General features: G+C 43.9%; 1 protein-coding gene across 1 annotated transcript in view; it reads right to left on the bottom strand.

The window, feature by feature from the left end:
• Positions 1-8,065: 8,065 nt before the first annotated feature.
• Positions 8,066-17,654, bottom strand: part of PDXK (pyridoxal kinase) — a 53,830-nt gene continuing 44,241 nt past the window's right edge. The window contains exon 12 of the mRNA XM_018083914.2: positions 8,066-17,549. Within this exon, the coding sequence (XP_017939403.1) occupies positions 17,437-17,549 (113 nt within the window). The 3' untranslated portion in view covers positions 8,066-17,436. The remainder of the gene's footprint in view (positions 17,550-17,654) is intronic.

Raw genomic sequence — 17,654 nt, 5'->3', positions numbered from 1 at the left:
CCTGCTGGCTCCCATTGCCTTCTCTGATCCTTGCTTTAAACACACTGTCCCCTACTGCAAATCTAGACTGCTGGGACTGTCATCAAGGGCCCTACAGTTGTGCAACTTCCCCTGTCCTGGAGGGTCTATGGCCAGCACCAGCTGGTTGTCTAAAGGAGGATTTTGACCCCAAATACAACTGTCATTCACCATACCAGTGGTGCCAACTGTAGACAGCTACAGCTACTTACTGGCCCAGAGCAACATGGAGCCACACAAGCTCCCATCAGTAGGTGTAAAACAGCAGAAAATCTGCCTGGAAAGAGTTTCTGCAGGTAGGGCAGAAAAACCGAGCCAGGACAGTTTGTGGATAGGATACCACTGTTAAAATATTTATGCTTTAAAATAAAGTTTAAAGTGAGAGCTGTCTGGGGTTCATGATGCTCTGCAGCACAGCAGGTCCAGGTGCTAATAACCAAATTATACCTATCAGCTCCCCAAGTTCTCTGTGATGTGAACAATTCTGCCCTTCTTTTAGAATTGCTGGGCTTCAGTTTCCCATGTTATTGTTTAACCCATTCCTGGCTCAAGCATGAGACAAAACACTCCCACCACCTCGGAGCACACAAGAGCTCAAAGAGGCAAGAGAGCTCCAGTCCCAAGGCTGGAAGGAAACAGTGTTTGAAAAACTTGAAAATTTGAGTGGGCAGTGAGAGAACAGGCGTCATCTGGGCAGTGTTATTGCAGCACCTGAGCAGAACTTGCTGGCTGCAGCCACAACACTTCCAAGAGGCAGCACTGGGGGTTTCCCCCACGTGCACGGGCATTGGCAAGACAGTGCACATTAGGATGGTTTCTGGCTGCTCCATCTTCCCTCCCCAGGCTAAAAAATAAATTATTTTTCCAGGCTGACCCCACAGTTCTGAGGTGGGGTAAGAGCCTTCATGAAAAAGATGAAGAAAACCCCAGTTGTTTAATTAATGAATCAAGTCCAAAATCAATTTATAATCGTTGAGGTCATGAGTTAATGCCTTGGTTTATGAGTCTCTTAATTTTAAAATCAAAACCACTTTGCAGTTCTTCTCTCTCAGCCTTTTGCAAGCCCCCACAGTCTGTGTAGCAGTTAATTAAAAATGTCACTTAGGGATGCAAAAAGGGTAACAGGGCTTTCTAAGAGCCAACTGCTCACTTTCTCCCCAGCACCTTCATGCTACACTGCAGCTCCTGTGCTCAGAACAGCACACAGGACCATCCTGTGTCCTCAAAGTCAGCACTTTATGATAAAGTTCATTAATTGCTGAACAACAACTCAAAATTCTTGACTACACAGCACCCTAGAGAGAGATGTGTGTTCCTGGACTGCCACAGGAGCATTGGGATTTCTCATGTGGGCTGAAGCTTCAGACAGCTAAGTGCATGCTTTACACATCAAGGTCATATTTGGCAGAGAGACTCAAGGGAGTTTTCTCAAAAGGATGGGAGCCTTTTAGTTTACTTTGATTTGTCCTGTTTTTCTGCATCTCTATTACAGTGACAAATTTTAGATTCATTTTGTATAGTCTTGGGCAATTTCCTCAGTCAGCTGGTTAGAACTCTTTGATATTCCCACCTCCTCTCTGTTCTCTAGGACTGTCAGGAGACCTCCAAAAGACATGAAGAGTTTATCAGTGTCAGATCAACACAATTAGTCTGTTCTTCCAATGGTAAGTCTGGAGAGTAAACCAGGCCCAGTCAGTAATGATCCTCCCTCATGCACAAAAATGTAAAGAATTTATCACTTGCACATGTTCCCTTAAAAAGTGCATTCACCAGAGATTAATGAAAATTAAACAATAAATAAATTGCAGTAAAAGTACGCAGCTTGGTCTGTAGTCTAACTGCTTCCAAAACACAAGGGCTTTCAGGGTGATACGAAAATTTGGTCCTCAGGGAAAGGAATCACTGCCTTTGACCTCATCAGGCCAAGGTGTTGCCTTGGGAGCATCATTGTGACAGCAGCAGGACTCAACCCAGCCTAGGAGAAACCAAACCAGGGCCACAGCTCCACGATGTTCAGGTGGAGGCAGCCAACAGCTGGAGGCTCATTTGATCTTCCCCCTCTTCTTTTGGCAGGGCAGCATGAGCCACTCCATCTGCTTGTGCCATCCCCAGCACTGCAAGGGCCGAGCTGCACAGAGGCAGCGAGGTGTCCATGTGGTTGGTGGCTCAGCTAAAGCCTCTCTCCACAGCATCTCCACAGCAGGTTGAACTCACTTTTTCCGTGTTTTTATCTCACCTGCTGCCTGTTGACAGACATCTCAGTCAACAAGAATTGAGCAGAGGTCCCCATCTGCCCCTTCAGCAGCTGAACAGAAAGTCAAACTCCTGAGAGCTGCCTCAGCTCCCGGGGGAGGTGAGTATCCTTGCTGGCAAGGGCATGTGGACCTGCAGAGGTTGACAGCCTAAGCCCCACACCAACATGGGCAGGTGTGGTCCAGGGCAGGAAGGGATGGAAGAGGGAAACAGATGAGGAACAGCCTCCCAACATATCCTGCAGTGTGCCCAGTCACCAGGAGGAAGGGACAAGCAGCCCCAGCCCAAGGGCTTGTGGTGGATCTGCATGGCCCTGCCACCAAACCCAAAGAGCTGGGACCTGCTTGGCACCTCCTGTCCTACAGCAGACAGGGAGCACATACCCAGCTCCATCCTGCCTACTGAGGAGCAATCACTGACTCTTCCAAGTCCCCTGAAGCAATGCTGCTGTGACTAACCCTCCAAATTACTCTGGATGTAATATAAAGGGATGGAGTAAACTCTGACCCACAGGTGCTGGATTTAAGTGTCACAAGAGCATTGAGGGGTTAGAGGGGCTTTTTTTCCTTCATGGACTGAAGGTAGGAGGATAATGTCCAAACAACTGTACTACGAAATCACAAACAGTGAGCAAAGCCAGGATTTCCTTAAGAAAACGGATATCAGACTTGCTCTTGGGCTCCAAAATTAAGAGGGTGAAGGATGGTACCCCAAGCATACCTTGACACCATGAATCCATCCCACTTATGTTGGCTCACCTGCTTGGAAATCCCTCATCTCTGTGAAGTTCAAATGTGCTGCAGAGAAGTACGTTTATCCCATAGCTCTCCTTTAGGACAGAGAAATATTAATCCCTGTCTACTGGCACAAAACCAAGGACACATAGAGGTGACATTGGCTGTGTAAGATCACACAAATGTTACCTTCACGAAACCACCGGATCAGGACAGGGTGTCTCTTTTTGCTGGAGGAGCAAGAGAGGCAGGGGCTGCTGCTGCAAAGCAAAACTGCAAGTCACTGAATTAGTTGTTACTGGTAAATGTCAAATAAATATCTGTCGCTTATAAATAAATAAACAAAATCTTTAAAAATTACATTTCCTTTATGTGGAAGCTTTCAAATCCTTGCTTCTCTCCCCAGGCTCTCCCTGGGGCACTGGGACAAAAACAGGGAATCCATTCACCTGCCAGGTGCCTTGCAGGGGCTGGTTAGCCCAGATTTTGACCCCGACCAGAGCACTTCACCATGGCAAAGGTGAAGTCAAACATTTCCTACTTAGCTAATAAATCAGCAGCTGCACTATTTCCCAGCTATTGCATCATTATTATTTCATGCCTTACTCTGCTCTGCAGGAAGCCATTTAACAGGCAATAAGAAGGTCCCTGGGGGGGTAAGTCAGCTCCACCCAGGCTCTCTCACAACATTGCCCAAAGGCAGCACTGGCAGAACAAGTCACCTCCCTCCTCCAGAATCATTCCAAAATCACCATGTCCCTGGTCCCAAGGGAAAGGCAGGAACAACCCACTTCTCAACCTCATTTATCTGCCTTTATGAAGCAAGGGTCACTATCTGTCTTTACAGAAAATGCCAGAATTACTGCAGAAAGAGCCTTTATGCTGAAAGTTGACCACCAAGGCCTCCCAGCAAATGGAGGCAACCTTAATGAGTTGTTAAGGGCTCAGCCAGGTGTTGAGAATAGTCTTTATCCACCTGAGTCTCAGGTGCTTTGAGGATTAGGTCCCAAGCAATTTCTTAAATATCTCTGACGGGTTTGTTTAAAGACCTCTGTAGCCATGCTGACTGTTTTGACTGCAACAAACAAACAAACATCTCTCTGCACCTGGTGGGAGGGTGATTTCTGATAAATTTTCCATCTTCAAAGCACATTGCTAGTCTGGATTCTCACATGTGCTGCTCATCTGTGGGTTGATTTCAGCCACGGTGGTGAAGGGAGCAAGGAGGTGAAGGGTCTTTCCTGAGTGGAAGCCAGGAAGGGGCTCTGGCATGAGGTCAGGTAGAAGTTGCACAGCTCAGCAGCACCGTTCTGGCTGTGATATCTGGGGCACCTGGTGTGATGTGTTGGTCCCCACTAGCACCAGGATGCTGGGCAGTCCCTTCTTCCACCCACTTACCCCTGCTCTTTAAGGACTGTGCTGCTCTTAGCATCATGGTGGGTCAGGGAACTGATCCAGCTGAAAAGCAATCCCTTTTTTTGCTAGCTGTGGTTTCCAGCAGGATCAGCTCCCTGAAACAGCTCACCATGGGCTTCTTTGCCAGCTGAAGGCAGGGCTCTGGGCTGAGGTGCAGGGTTTAGTGAGGTGCCCTGCACTGGATCCACCTCCACTGCTGCACAGTTGCACCCTCAGCTGCTTTGAACCATGTGGATTTAACTGGCAGAGCACTTGGAAAATTCACCCCACACCTGAAAACCTCATCTCTCCCTGCCCATGTCACCCATCCGAGGAATCTCTGTGGCAGCCAGTGCTGCTTAACTGTCTGCTTGCTCTGAAGCTGCAAAACCTGAATTGTGCCAAGGGGAGGAAAAAGCCTCAATAACTCTCAAGAATTATTAATTTCCAGGGAATAACACTGGTGACCTCTAAAAGTGGGCCTCAGGTTATTTTGGTGTGTTTGCTCTCACTGACAAGGGCACCCGTTCTTTTGTAGTGCTAATTTAGCAAACCTTCGTTTAAATATTAAACACAAAGCTTAACTTTTAGTAAAGTTGTTTTCTTGCACTCAGGCAGATTTGCTGGATCAACAGCACAGCCTAAAAATCCAAGCTGTAGAAGCCCAAGCTGAAGGTACCTGAATGAGTTGGTGCCATACCATTACCTGCAGCACTGGGACCCAGCTGTGAAATGCTGGGTACCAGTGGAAGGGGGATGTTATATTTCTCTCTGCCTTCCCTGCAGTTAATGTATTACTGAAAGCAGGGGATTTAATTGCCTCTGTCCTACCAGGCAGCTAATGAGTGTTATGAATAATGCCATGTCTTTCCAGCCCTCCTGAAGCCGTTCACCAGACCTGACTCATAATTCAGCTCAAATGAAAAGGCTGCCAGTTGCTGTGTGTTACCCTTCTGTTCATTTTTCAGACTTCTTTGCTTATTATTCAGTCTAGTCTTTGGAATAAAAGGGGGGTGAGGGGATGTAGAGGGGGTAGTAGCTTTTATTATTTCCTTAAAATTCCTCTTGGTTATGTGGCCTGCAACAATCTTCTGTTGTGTCTGCAAATAACCCTAGTTAGGGAAAAAAAATCCCCCATGTTTGTATGACAGGGATAACCAGCCTGCTCCGAGGAGAGGGCTCGGCTTTGGGCAGTCACGGTCCATGGCTGGAACAGGAATGTGAGGACTCCAGCTCCTTTGATCCAGCGCTCCCGGGGCATGAATAGGACACACAGAGCTCAAAGGCAGAACATGGCCTTTCTGCAGCAGTTAAACTCCCCGTTCAGAAGCGGGGTTACATCAAAAAATACTCCCCGGAGTCACACCTACCTCCAGAATCTTTTCCTCCTTTCCCTTTGTTCCCTCTCGCTGCCTGTCACAGCTGCACCGCCTGCCCCCCCTGCAGTCCACTCAGACGGTGAGTGATGCTCTGTCTCTATTCCATGACAGCAGCATTCAGACCCACAAGGGAGGCAGCAAGAGCAGCCTTTGTCACCTGATCCTCAGCTCTCTGGGCTGCCAGCTGACTCAGGGGAAGGCTTGCCTGCCCCAGTGACCTCCTGGGCATGCACGAAATGCACCTTTCTGCAGGGAACACTCTTTTTTTTTGGGACACGTTAGAGCCACGTGTCTCTCATCAGCCACACAGATCCCCCGGAGGATGGCATGTCCCCCCAGGACCCCCCAGGTTGTATTGCTGGAGAGGGTGGCAGGTGGGACTGGAAGAGGAGAGAGGATGTAGCAGAGAGACCTGCTGGAGGCTCTGCTAGATTTCCCCAGGGGGAGGTGCCACTCTTTCAAAGCCTCTCCTTATTTTGTATCTGTTCCATTCTTCCCCAAAGCAAATTGCAGAGAAGGACAAGAAAAATGTGAAAGGGCTGCTGCTCACGACAGGAGAGAGCCCCAGCTGGGACAGCACCCACCTCTGAGGACAACAAGGCTTGTGGTGGTGCATCCCTCTGGGACCTTGGGCCTCCTCTAATATCAGGAGCTCCTGACAAGCCCTGACTGTACCTGTTGGGCTTCCAACCCAAACCATTCTATGATTCTGTGAAGTGTCCCTGACCATACCAGGCGCTCTTGCATGACACATGTGGGAACAACACTGACAGTAACAGGGACATCAGCTGCTTGACTAAGGTGGGGAACAAGGTGTCAATCTCAGACAGCCTTGGAACATCCCCTATCTGAATCATAGCCCAAGTGGAACAGCACCATTGGTACTGGGGTTTTGGAAACAATTTCTGAATGCTTTGGAAACTCCGGTAATTACCGATCTGAGGATGGAAACTTGCTGGTGACTGAAGTCAAATCACTTTGTGACCCCACAAACAGTGTGACGCCCTTTGAGCTCTCCAGGACCACAACAGCTGTGCCAGCATCTCCCACTAAGTGGGATGTCTCTTGGAGCTTGATGACACTCAAATGTGGGTACTCCAAAGACCATCACTGACGAGGCCTGGGCTGATACCCACCTCCCCCCACACTCCTCCAGAGACAATCCAGGCCTCTTGAGAAATATTAAAGGATCCAACCTGTGTCCCTGAACTCCAGGGGAATTTTTGAGAGGTACCTTTACACACATATAGATGTAGATAAATAGATATATAGATAGATACATAAATATAGATTATGGTATGAATGTTGTTATCGTGAATCTGTAATTAAGTCACTGCTATAATTGTAGCTAATCCTATTGAACCACTTCATAAATGTTATATTAGTCAATGATTAAGTGCTGCTCAACCCTTCTTTACCCTCATATTTTTGTATCCATATCCTTTGCCCTTTTGCATCTCCGATCTCTGTGTAAATCATCCTAAATTGATTCTAATCTGATTTTCTTATGTGTGCTTCATGCACGTAGTAAGTAATAGTCAACCTTGCCATTGAACTTTAATAAAGTTGCGCTTTCATATATTCATATTAAAACCTGCAGTAAGATTGGCAATTAGGAGAAATTTCTGGACTAATAGACCTCATCCTTGTGGAATATTTCAACTTCCCAGACATCAGCTGGGAACACCATAGTGCTGAGATGAGCAGCTCTTGGAAATTCCTGAAGCTTGTAGGACATAACTTCTTAACACAGACAGTTGAGACAACTCCAAAAGCTGCCCTCCCAGAGTTGCTGTTTGTGGAAAGAGGAGGACTTTGTGTGGGATGTGATGGTAGGTGGCTGCCTTGGCCACATCAATCTGACTTATAAAATTTTCAGTGTAATGAGAAAAAAGGAGAGCAGAGTTGCTACCCTGGACTTCAGGAGAGAAAACTTTAAGCTATGCAGGGAGCTGTTTATAATACAGTACCCTCAGAATCTGCTTTTGAGCACTTAGGGAGTCCACAAGTGCTGGTCAGGCTTTAAGAATCACCTTTTAGAAGCACAGGAGCAGGTGATTCCACTGTGTTTTGAGTCAAGCACATGGAGCAAGCCAGCTTGGCTAAAGAGGGAAGTCTTTGTGGAGCTCAAGAGGAAAAAGTATGATCTCTGGAAATGAGGTCAGGCTTCTCAGAAATAGTACAGAGCTGTGGTTTATATATGTAAGGAGGAGACACAAAAGGCCAAAGCTCAATTAGAGTTGAAACACCACCAAGGGGGAAAAACCAAACAGACCCACATTTAGGAAAGGAAATGTATTTTATTGAAAAAAAAAAATTACATTTCACTTATACACCATGAAAATACTGAGTTGTGTGTTATTTTCATAAGAAGAGGTTAAGACTTGCACAAGAAAACCACATTCTTTATTACAGCATTACTCCACGAGATGAGGCTCTGGTGGCATCTGCACTGGGCGTTTTCACTAAACAGTAGAGCAGGGCTAAATGTGCTTTGGGCAAAAACCCTAAATATTGGCCTCTTCCAGGTGCTACTGCCCATTGAAGACATGGCACTCCTTTGGTCAATACTGAGTTATTTCTGAATTAGAGACAAATCTCAAAGTTTCTCTACTCACTTAGGTCCTAGGCAAATTCACAGCTATCCCTCCCCTCCACTTTTAACAATCTTGATTTGTGTTTCACACTCAGCCAGCTGAAAGCACATTAAAACAGCACACAGGCTGTCATCCTCCCATCTTCCAGAAAGAAAACAACACTGAAAGGGACACATTGCACCAACAAACACTTAACAGCAAATGGCAAAATCACTGGATGGTGCTGAATTCTCCAGTGTTTCCTTCCATCACTGCAGCTCCAGCAACAAGCCCTACGGTTTCCTTCCCTAGCAAGGCAGGTATCCACATACAGCACCTCTTAGGCACGTGAATACCTGTGCTGTACCAAATGCAGGGACAGGAGTGCCCATCTGCAGGTGGCACCCCAATGCCATCTGTCACAGGTGTGTCACAAGAAGCCCACTGTGCTCCCAGGCAGCTGTGACAGGCTCTGTCACCCCACTTGGCAAGGCATCTTCTGAAAACCCCTAATGAACCAGAGACCTTTAGTGTGGAAAGATTTAAACATCTGCAGACAAAAATAAATGCTAATGCCACGTAAATTCACAGGTGAGTTCCCTTATTTATCTGTTGACTTATTAATGTGATTTCTTCTTTATTTAAAGAAATTTAAAGAGCTGGACCTGGACAACTCTGACACCATGCAAGTGCTGTGAAAGCAGACTTGAAGCTTTCTCCACCTGGATCTTCCTATTATATTCCCTAGTTAGAGCACTGCTTTATTCAGTGCCATTTTCTACTCTGCTAAGCACAAGCATCACACAGGTCATTAAGAACAGCCACGCCAAATCTTTTAGTGCTATAATGTTTTTGCCCTACAGGGAATGGGGCTGGATTGAGAACACCAACTAAATCTGCAGCTCCTCTTTCAAGTACTTAGCTCACAGAAGATTTCTTTTCTTTCCCACTAGCAGTGCAGCTCTGCAATTAGGCCCTGCTTACCCAGCATCTCACTGCCAGGGAAAGAGGCAACCCCATTCTCCCCCATTTTGAGCAGCAGCATCGTCCCAGTGCCTCCCCAGCAGCAGCAGAAGCACTTATCTGTTCCCAGGATGAGAAAGTTAAGGGAACTAAAGGAGATTAAAACCTCAGGGGTTTTGACTGGATAAATTCCCCATTGGTTTTAGTTCTTTCACTTCGCTTGTTAAGGGGACAGGCAAATACCAAGGCCAGGACAGGTGATGGCAGAGGAATGTGAGGGCACAGTTTCTGGGTGTAGCTGAGCTGGGTAAGTTAGATATATCACAGCAGCTGATAATTCTCTACCTTTCTCTTCTTAAAAACAAGAGCCTAGCCTGAGTAATCTGAATAATGCACTTTCAGAGTCTCTTGGTTCTCCATGGCCTATAGAAGAAGTATAAGGAGATTACACCGTGGCCAGGAAAGCAGCACACTGTACATCACAAGCTTTAGAGTGCACACAGAGTTGTGCTAAAGCACAGCTTTGGTACAGCCCTGTGAAACAACCAGCCCAACAACTTCACACCGACCTCATCTCGGAATAACCTCCTCCGCGTTTCCCCGGAGGGAGGATGCAGGCAAACAGTCACTCTGCCACCACCACCATGGGGATACTGCACCCCCAGACTCCCAGGGGAGGAAAAGCCAGGCACAGTGAAGCACACACAACAGAGTTGTTCCCTGCCACAACCTCTCTCTATGATACATTATTCAAACCAGTGACATTTTTCCTGCTGACTTGGCAAAGCAGAAGTACCTCTCTTTTAACGCATCCAGAACTCGGGAACGCTTGAGAGAAAAACTTGTGATAAATTCTCCTCTACTTTTTGCAGTAGTGATTTATTCAGAAGGGTGGTGAGGATGCTGCCATGTTTCTTAAAAGGGACACAGTAAGTGATGCTCAGTTTTCCCAGATCACCAACTTTCGTGGCAGGAGTGCAACGTTTAGCAGAGGGCCCTGCTCAGAAAACTCCTTTATGTTGCAGACCTTGCACTTTCTAGGGAGATCAAAAAAATAAATATATCTGGACAGTTGTGCTTTAGTGCTGGTCTGCCAGCCATGAGAAACAAAGACTCAGTTAAGTCTAGCAAGATATAAAAATCACGTTCTGGTTTTCAACCACGCGAACAGCTTTGCCTTTTGACTGAACGGGATTTTATCGGTAACTCAACTCTTCTGAAAGGTATTTATGAATTTGAATTCAGAACACCCAACTAAAATTCTTCACATTATTACAACTGGCAAACTACAAGGAAAAAAATCTTTACTTTCTCCCCTTTAGGCTACTCATCTGTCTGTGCACACGTCCAGCACGAGCTATGAGTTAGCTTAGTCAGGTCCACACAGTTAGAACAATCCAGTTTTGTTCCAGTCTCCTGGCTTGTACATTTATTAAATACTTTTAAGACCTCCCAGTCTTATTTAATTAACTACACAAATCCATCACCAATTGTTAACCTATCATAGATGTATTTGAGACTTTATTCCAATCTAAATTTCAGGCTTACGCCACAAAGCTCACCTGGTTTTTAAAATGGATAAGGTAGCAATATTTAGGGTTTTCTTTATAAACAATGGTATCTACCATCCTATTGCCTCTCTCTACAATCAAGCGTAGAAGCCTCACTGCAAGAGGGATACAACTCATAACTGCCAACCAGAAAAGTACACAAACACTAAAAAGCCTACAATTTCATTAGAAATTAAATCATTTGCTATATTACACAGAACTTCATTGTTTTTCTGGCATAAAAGTCACTGAATTACTACATACGCCTCGAGGACAATCATTAAGATGTGTAAACATATAACAGGTCCACCTAGTCAGTACAAAGCACCACACAAACTTTAAGTACATAGAAAGTTTGCTCATAAATATTTCTTTGTTTAACAATTCAGCACTAAAAAAATATTACTTAAAAAGGCATCTTTTATTAAGTTATTCAGTTTGTCCAGGGCTGGTGGGGTTGTACTATCCCTACTGTATTACAGCCACCTGACTTTCTTTCCAAACCATTTTACTTCTCTGGAAGAAAAGGCTATGTGTGGCTGGGACCCAAAGCTTCAGCACAGTCTATAAAAATATATCTCTTTAAGACCTTCTGCTCACATCCTGAAGGCCTACTCAGCCAGCCCCCCAAAATTCTGTTTCCCACGCCTAACCACATTGCAAATAAAGCTTCAACATACACACACACACACACACACACACAGAGTACATATATTACACTCTTCTACACACAGAGTTTTTCTAAACAGCAATGCAACCACGAGGGCAATAGGTAAGTGTGATTTCAGTGGTAACATATGGCACAGCCTTCTCATATTGCTGGTTTTCTCTCTCTGAATAATGTGCTGCCTTATTCACTGCTCTGCAGATTGGGGGTTTATTACCTTTGTTTGCACTGTGGAGGCACTAAGTCAGGAATGCATGCATATTTAGGAGCATCCCATTTGCCAGGCCCACTGCTGCTGGAGCAGTAAAAGCACCAAACTGGTGGCACTGGTTTCCTGGTGAGGCAGACAGGAGCCTTCTTTGGCTGTTGGAATGCCACACCACGTTCCTCCCTCCTGGAAAATGGTGAGAACCAGCTTGGTCTCTCCTGAAACTCTGCAGACAAAATAGCAGCTCCCTTGCACTCTGCATTCAATGGCCTTCCTCCAGTGTGTGATTGAACCTCATGGATTCACCTGACATCTGCTCCTGCATGCAGGTATAAACTCGCTGGTTTACTCACTTACTTAAAAGAGAAGAGTTGGGGCTGTGATTGAACATCTCAAAGCTTAGTTTCCATGGCTGATATATGTCTTTAATGGACGAGCTTTAGAAAGCTACAGAACTGTTCAGGAGGCTCTCACTTACCAGAAGTAAATGTCTTTCATGAAGAACAGCTCTCTGAATATCTTATCCTGGGATTCTAACAGGAGTGGTCATTAAGCCAGTAAGGTTGCAATGGGATATAAAAGAAGGGGTTGTGTTTCCAATTTTTTAGTACCAGAGCGACCAAAATCTGTAACACGCCTCAGCCTTTAAAAGTACTCTTTAAGTGGGCAAAGACCTTTACTCAGGAGGGGTGGTTCTTTAGTATAAATATAAACCAAAATTCTCCAGTGGAGCTAAATGTAATGACACAGCACCTTCTCCAATGACCAGTGCTCTCACTAACCTGGATCCCTGCTCTCTCCCTCTTGCAGGGACACTGCTGGGTGCTGACAGAAGCACTTTTTCCCACATGAGGAACAACTGTTTTCCACTGTATAGTCCTGTATGCTCCAATCCACATAGTGAGGTAAAAATTCAGTGGAGTGCAGCTACATTCTGTACAAGAAACAGATCTCAAAATGAGTTATGGTTCTTACTCCAAGCCCCTCTTTTCACCTTGTTTGCAGGAATAAAGAGCACAACACAATAAGTTCCTACATATACAAGTAAGAGGAATGCAAGAGAGTCGTGCAGAATGCCAGTAGTTGTCTTCCCATGAAACTTTAAAAAAAAGTAAAAAATAAGACAACAAGGATGTTACTTCCATATCCATATCTTACAGTAAGATGATTACAGGGCACAAATGTGTGCTCTTCCATTAACTACCCTTCCTCTATACTAGGACATAACTAAGGAAATATTTAATTACATCCACTTTATTCAGCAAGACTATAAAACCATTCTTGTGCTGTTTGATTCTGAAATGATTAACGTATTTAAAAACAGGATCTAACAATTTGTGTGTGCACAGTATATTAAACGTAGATGCTTTTATTACAATCTTCCTTGCCACATATTTTAAAATAAAATCAATCAATACAATCACCATAACAGTCTCAGACAACAAATTAACACCATCCAATCAAGACACAGTTAAGATACTCAAAAGGCAGTATGAGTAGCTGGAAACCTTGGTCCTCTGATTCTTTTGCTTAACACATTAATTATAGAATTCTCCCCTCTTATGATAAAAATCAGCAAACAAACATCAACAATTCATACTGCAGATTTCTTAGATGTTTGTATCGAGTGGGAACAACACTGATTTTAGCACAATGTCTTTATGCACGTCTCCCAAAGACATGGGAATTTTCCTGTAGAGACTAATCCGAGCCCAAAATAGAGTAGATGGTTTGTAAACAACTTTTGGTCTCTCCTGCACCATGGCTCTGCAAACGAGTGAGTGTGCTTGGAGTAATCAAAACGGCTGAGCACATGCACTGTGAACCATTCCAGGAAAAAAGGGGGACCCATCACACGGTTAGTTCCAGTAAGCAGAACGAAAGGAGGTGACTGGACACAAACACAAAGCATTCACCTCTCCCATGCTCACAGGTACTGCAGCATGAGGGATGTCCTGTGCCACTGACCTCACACGGACACGTGAAGTCACCAGTCCCAAACTGCTGAGTGCTGCACTCTGGGTTACAGACACCTTTCATGCTCTTAGGACGGTCCTGGAAGATTATCCATTGGTTATAGACTTCACTCTCTGGGCTAAAGTGCTTGTTCTGTAATCAATTAGGAGCTAGGCTAGTTTAGATTAACCATTTATCTTTAACTAAAGGTTTGCAAGTGGATCAGACAACCCTGAAGAGTCTCCTCCGAGCCCTCAAATAAATAATGGGCAGCTGTCTGATACTGAGACACTTTCCAGCTGCACCACACAGACAGCAGGAACTCAGAAAAAGATACAGGTATTATATGCAGGAGGAGGGAATAAAACACAGGAACTGAGCTGAGTCTGAAATTCTGTTCTGCACACAGGCTCTGTGCCACTCTGAACAAATAAAAATGCATCCAAGTATTAAGTATGTATACCTTGGCATTTAAAAATAACTGTTGGCCTGCTGTGGCTACAAAATGTTAGCTACAGATTATATTTACAGATAATTTCTGATGTTTGTTCCTGGCAAGAGATGTTAAGCCCAATTCTTCAGCGAAGACATAAACCTGACCTAATTTAGACCAGGTCAGCAGGAGTTTAAAACAGATATCACATGAGCAACCCCCAAGGACTCTTAAGCAGATGAAGCCAGCAGCCCACTGCTACAGGATCCAGCTACTGTGAAATAGGAATTTTGCAAATTGAGCATATTAGTATTAATATTCTTTTGTTGTTGTTAACATGGATATGTCACAGATTCTAAGGAAGGTGTGAATTACTGAACTGATCCATTCTTTGAAGCAGTGGGAAAAGATCACACCTGACAGACATAACCTGCTCCAACAAACATATCACCTTCTCTTTTATGGCAAGATCACTGTTCACTATGGTTTACAATTAAAACCCTGTTTGCAAGGTAGTTTTAAGTTTTCTAAATTCCAGGCTTCTTCATTTCAGGAAAACAGCCCTTGTTTTATTCTCAATCCTCTTGTGAAGGTCTATTTATTCTAGTGGCAAAAAATATCCTGCTGTCCCACACTTACTAAAAGGGCATCGACCATGGTATGTACAGGTAGGGGAAGTTCAGTATGTTGATTCCTTCTTCCCAAGAGGATAGTAGGGATTATACACTTCCACATGAAATACTATGATTTTAAAAGATAAATAAGCTCATAGTTATGTCTGGAATATGGCACACAATACTTGGTTAATCAATGTTAGAAACAGTTAAAATCCTTTTAGTGTTCAACTGTTGAAATGCACCACTAGCTACAGTATTTAAATATCTTTGCTGAAAGCAATTATCTCAAAAAAGTTAACTGTCTTCCTGGCACAACTGCCCAAGCAAGCAGCAGCTTATCTGAGAAGGGGGCAAAATATTAATACGAGCTATTTTCTGGCCCATCTGGAAGTTTGTGTGTGGCAGGGAGAAAAAAAAATATTTGCATCGATTTAAAAACACAGCACTGCAAAGAAAGGCAGTTTGTTGTGCTTCACAGGATCACAGGATGGCTGAGGTTGGAATGGACCTCTGGAGACCATCTGGTCCAAGTGCAGCAGGTTGCTCAGGGCCATGTTCAGTCAGCATTTGAGTATCTCCAAGGATGGAGACTCCACCACTTCTCTGGGGAACCTGTGCCAGTGTTTGATCACCCTCACAGTCAATTATGGGTTTTTTAACGTTTTAAATGGATTTTCCTGAATTTCAGTTTGTGCCCACTGCCTGTTATCCCTTTGTTGGGCACCACTGAGAAGAGTCTGGCTCCTTCTTCACTGCTTCCCATCAATATTTATACACACTCTTAAGGTAGTTCACATATTTTTACATGTTGCACATCAGCCAGGAGCTCACATCTCTGTTAATGACTGCTAATTTCAGCAACTGTTCACATCACCAAAATTATTATTGCTAGAAAGTTATTTCATTACAGTGATTACTAAAAACGGTGGCAGTAGAGTCACATTTTGTAGATAATTTCTGATGGGTTTTTTTTCCTTAAAATTCTCGAGTCATATGATTTTTTTTTCCATTTTTATGTCAAACGCATGAGAGGAAATAAAATTAATACTGGTTGTTGAGAGTGAAAGTCTGAAGTTTGGCTCTTATATTTCCTGCAAAACACATTCCTCTTAAATTTCATTTGCTTCGAAGACATTAAAAATTAGAGGTTTCAGAAACTTATTAATTACGATAACTATTCTATTAAAGAAAACCTATTCAGCTAAAAATTTACATCAAGAATAAAATAGTCTTCTACTAGGTGAAAAAAATTAACTTTTACAATGGCAGAAATTCATGACAATGATGGGATAAATGAAGACTATCAGTTAGGCAGATGTGAGGAGGAAGATGAAGGAAAGGTATCTGGGAGATACCCAAGAGTGAGTTTCCTCAGCCTACTCAGGCAATCAAGAAAAATTTTCCTCTAATGCAAGTTTTCTTCATGTTCCTGCAATCAGAAACGCAATTTTAATCCCTTTATGCAGTCTGAGACAAACAAAGCTCATCAACTGAACGTGAACAGCAGACCAGACATCAAGAACATGGGTCCCATACAGATCTCATCTGCATGTCTGTCCCAGTGGTTCGGGATGTGGCTGTGATGTATTGACACTGATATTATTAAAAATCCCATTGTGAAGCTATATGAAGAAGAATTTTGAAATTAAGATGCATTACTAATAACAATGCATTTCTGTCATCTCTAATTGGCTGCAGAGACTTACATTATGAACAAGGTAATTTTCTGTTTTGCTGCATTTGGTAAACACATGTAACTCACTAAAACCAAAAATAATACTTTTCCCACATTGCTTCATTGATAAGCCTGTCTACAGTGCTTACTACTGTGGAAGTGCTCTGTGTAGTTTTTAAGTACAGACCAGGGCAGCCACCTTTCAGAGTAAGAGCTGCTTTCTCTTTTGTCCTGAACAGAATGTTTGTCCTTAGTTAAAAAACAGAGAATCAAACCTGACCTTGGAGGTAGAACTACAAACTCCTAACCAGTGCTACTGAATAAAAAAGTATCATCTTATTAATGAAGGTGTTTCTGGAGCAGCTTTTGGAAGAAAATCATGTGGGCACCCACAGACCTAAGAAATAAGCAGCCAGTCCCAAACTGTGCAGCTGTTCACAGGCCAGAAGCAGGAGCAGAAATCAGCAACATGAATGACACCTCAAGGTCACTTCAGAGTACTGAACATGCCAAACATCTTCAAAGTACTCCTACACACAGCCAGAACTTTGTGTGTAGCTTTAACCCTGCTTAGTCTCATAGCAGCTGAGATACCGAATACCTGAGTAGGTAACCAGGTATCTCCAGGAAAAGGGAGCATGGAGCCAGCTCCATTGGCACTAGAGGCCATCCTGAAATACATTTTCCAGTCAGTCAAGCATTCCATTAGCAAATTCACATCTAAAGTCTTCGGCAAGGCAGGAACATTGTTCTCTCTTGCCCTGGGTCGTTACGCAGACTAAGTGAATCCGACAGCCATTTTGATACCTGGAATATGCTCAAATGCACACTAACTGTTTTGTTTTTTAAACTGAGCAAGGCCAGCACATATGTTTGAGAGTGGATATCTGCCTATGCTGGGCACTATTTCATGAAAGTCAGGTTTCTGTCACAGATCTAAGGCAAATATTACAATTTACAGGAAAGAAATGAGGACATCAATACATTGTGCGTTATTGGAGACGTACAGCCTTTATAACACGGTGGCTTTCACTATGATCTCTGGGTTTTCTATGTCCTTTTTGCTTTGGACCATTCTCAGTTCCAGCTGGGCTGAGTTTGGTTTGTTTCCTTCTCCAGCTTGTGCTAAAAAGATGACATCAGAACGTCATTAAAAACAGAAATATAAAAAGAAACAAGTTGCATTTTTCTCTTATCCCACAATTTTCTCTACCTTCCTCCCTTCCCTTC

The sequence above is a fragment of the Manacus vitellinus genome, unplaced genomic scaffold (genome assembly GCF_001715985.3).
Source record: "Manacus vitellinus isolate BGI_N305 unplaced genomic scaffold, ASM171598v3 scaffold_7_pilon, whole genome shotgun sequence".
Classification (NCBI taxonomy): Eukaryota; Metazoa; Chordata; class Aves; order Passeriformes; family Pipridae; genus Manacus; species Manacus vitellinus.
Note: the sequence above shows the minus strand (reverse complement) of the source record. Positions and strands in the feature narration are given on the sequence as shown.